The 2,845-nt window shown below is 55.2% G+C and overlaps 1 protein-coding gene across 1 annotated transcript; it reads right to left on the bottom strand.

The window, feature by feature from the left end:
• Positions 1-2,418, bottom strand: RGCC (regulator of cell cycle). The gene is made up of 4 exons (XM_026848619.1): positions 2,217-2,418; positions 1,597-1,677; positions 1,350-1,412; positions 1-31 (listed from the first exon to the last, which is right to left on the bottom strand). The coding sequence occupies exons 1-4, from the start codon at positions 2,368-2,370 to the stop codon at positions 24-26; spliced, it is 306 nt and encodes a 101-aa protein (XP_026704420.1). The 5' UTR covers positions 2,371-2,418; the 3' UTR covers positions 1-23.
• Between the last annotated feature and the right edge of the window lie 427 nt (positions 2,419-2,845).

A 2,845-nucleotide genomic window follows, 5' to 3' on the forward strand; every position in this document is an offset into this window, starting at 1 on the left:
AAACTCACCACAAGAACCACAGCTCACATCTCTGCAAGAAAATCAAGGGGGGTGGGGTGGAGGGGGGTGGTGAGGAGGGAAAAAGAAAAGTGCGCTGGACCCCCCCCTAAGGATCACCAGCAGCAAGGTAAACAGAAATCTGTTGGGGGGCTCTGGTCCCCTTCCTGCTTCACTGCCCCTGAGTAGAGCTCAGGGCCAGCAGAAGCAACGTTTCTCACCAGCCACCTCATTTTGGATGCTCAAAAGGGAAGGGAACAGATACTGAGAACTGTGACTTATGTAGCCTGCCTAAGGGGAAATAATGTTGATTTCTGTTTAAACCAAGTTCTTTCTGCCTCCAGCCTGTTGCCCAGTGACCCATTTGGAGAGGAAGTGTGCCCTCTGCCTCAGTTTCCCCAGCAAGGAAGCTTTTGTGGATCAGCCAACCTCACAGGACTGCAGAGATGCCTGGGTAAAGCTGCCAAAGATGCCCAGCATAGCATCATCACCTCCTCCAGCAGTCAAGCCAAGCCCTTTACTAGGGGAAACCTAGTAAAGGTTACTTACCTTTACTAGGTAAGTAAAGGTTACTTACCAGCCAAGCCAAGCCAAGCCCTTTACTAGGGGAAAAACATCTGCAGGAGACTATGACCTATCTGTGGTCCCTAAGGGCTGGGATTCCCCTCTCTGCCATCACACAAACCCTCTGCAGCAGTTCCCACTCCACAGATGCAGAAGTCTCACTCAGACCTGCCAGCAGCTTCACTTAGTGCCAACACATCCCAAGGACATGTGTTAGGTGATACTTAATGAGTATGAATCCTCACTTTCCTCTCTCCAGATGAGATATTTCCACAGGGCTGATTTTTTTCTAGGTTGGGGTATGCCACAAGGAAAAATAGTCTTTTCCTCCTGCTCACCTTCCCTTTCACATAGCAAAGAAAAGCCTTTGAGCAGCAGAGGAATGCTGTAGGCAGAGAGCCACAAGCATCTGTACATCTGCCTGAAAATGTCAATAGCCCTGCAGGTTGCTGCTGTTTGGCCACCTTTTTTGCAGGCCTTTGTTGTCAGGACCAGTCTGGCCTTCACACTCCCAGTCTCCTCCCCACCAGGACAGTACTGCCACCTCCACTTCACCAGTTGGGAGAAAGTGAGGCACCAGAGGGGAAACATCCAGATGAGCCCCCTGTCCTCCCCATGCAAAAAGACAGAAAGATTCCACCCCTGCAGCTCTAAGCCCCCCGCAGTGGGAGCCCCAGCTAGGATGGGTGCCGAGTCAGAGGCAGCAGAGAAGCCCCAGCCCTGGTGACCTGCCAGGCTGGATGCAGCTTGGGTCTTGGGAAGCACAGGAATCAGAGCTGCATACATACCCTCCAATACTTTATCCAGATCTGCAATGAACTCCTCCAGCTCCTGCGTGTCACCAAGCTTTGCTAGTGGAGAGAAACACACTGTCAGATCTCTCCTATTCCCTGCCCCCAGCTCTAATTTGGGAGAACAATCCCTGCCCCTTGCTTCTAACCACAACTGCTCTGGCTGCTTCTGTACCAGCCCATCACTGCCGAGCCAAGCCAAGCATGCAGAAGGAAGCCCTTCAGACAAATCTTTCAGCCTCACCTTTGGAGGGGTAAGCATTGGCAGGGGTGTTGAGGTCCTCCTCACTGGAGTTGAGACTGCTTCCTGGGGACGTGCTGGTACCTACGGATGCAATGCATCAGTCACTGTCCACAGCCACAGGCACCTTATAAACAAGTTGCAGGACCAGGGACCAATCATGTGCATGGCATAGGGTCCCTGGACCACCCTCACTCTTGGCCAGCCTATCTGCTCTTCCTCTGCTGCAAGGGATGCTTGGAAAAAGGGAACTGAGCTTCTCTATCAGGGGAAACAGCACTAGAGGTTGCCTGGGCACAGCCACAGGGACTCTTCAGGGTTATTGTGGCAAACTGGTTCCCTCAGAGCTCCTGGTTATCTCAAACTTCATGCAGTCCTGCAGCAGCCAACCCAGCAGAAGAAGCCCCAGCAGATGACAGCAGGCCCCGGGCCAGGATTCAGTGGTCATCACCCCATGCTACTTGTCCAGCCCATGAGAGATGAGTCAGACAGGCAACTCAGAGGTGGGATCATCAGGAAGCTCCATGGTTTACCATGGAGGAACCCCAGAGCTCCCAAGGTAACTCCATCCCGATAGACACCATCTTCCCCCAGAACTCCTCCTTCCCCAGCCCCATACTCACTCTCCAGCTCATCAATGCCGCTATCATACACGCTATGTCCCGATTTCTTCTTCAGCTCCTCCAGGTGCTGCTCGTATTGGCACGCAGGGCCTCTGTCAAAGTCCTCCATCACCTCATCAAACTCCCGCAGCAGGTCACTGAGCTCATCAGCCATCGCTGGGGGCAAGGAGTCAGTGGAGGGAGAGGCGTGGGGCCCACAGCCCACACCAGGCAGGCAGCCCCAAGGAAAAGCCTCTCAGGAGCAGCACCAGGCTGGGGATGAGGCAGACCCAGGCTCTGGGCCGCCTCTCCGTGGGCAGGCTGCCAGCTCTGTGCAGCAAGTTCAGGGCTGACATTGTCCCTCACCATCCCACCCCAGAGCTCCGAGAGCATCCAGCTCCTCGGACAGCTCGGCTGTCCTTCCAGCTTACCCCACAGCTGAGCAGGGGCCCGACCCACTAAGAACCAGTCCTAAGCAGGCAAAGGGTCTTGACCCTGGACCTAACTTCTTCTTCAGCCTTCAGGGGAGGTTACAGCAGGACTGAAGTGGGGTGGCTGGACTACACCGAGCCTGGGTGACGGGCAGCAGCGGCGCCGGGCAGCCACCCCGGGCGCTGCTCGCAGGGGTGTGCCGCTGGCTCTCCCGGGGC

The sequence above is a fragment of the Athene cunicularia genome (genome assembly GCF_003259725.1).
Source record: "Athene cunicularia isolate RWA chromosome 4 unlocalized genomic scaffold, athCun1 chr4_part3, whole genome shotgun sequence".
Taxonomy (NCBI): domain Eukaryota; kingdom Metazoa; phylum Chordata; class Aves; order Strigiformes; family Strigidae; genus Athene; species Athene cunicularia.

Coding starts and splice junctions, on each gene's coding strand:
- RGCC (XM_026848619.1), bottom strand. CDS start 2,370: ATGGCTGATGAGCTCAGTGACCTGCTGCGGGAGTTTGATGAGGTGATG. Junction 1,678..2,216: donor CGGCATTGATGAGCTGGAGA/GTGAGTATGGGG, acceptor TTGCATCCGTAG/GTACCAGCACGTCCCCAGGA. Junction 1,413..1,596: donor CAATGCTTACCCCTCCAAAG/GTGAGGCTGAAA, acceptor TCTCTCCACTAG/CAAAGCTTGGTGACACGCAG.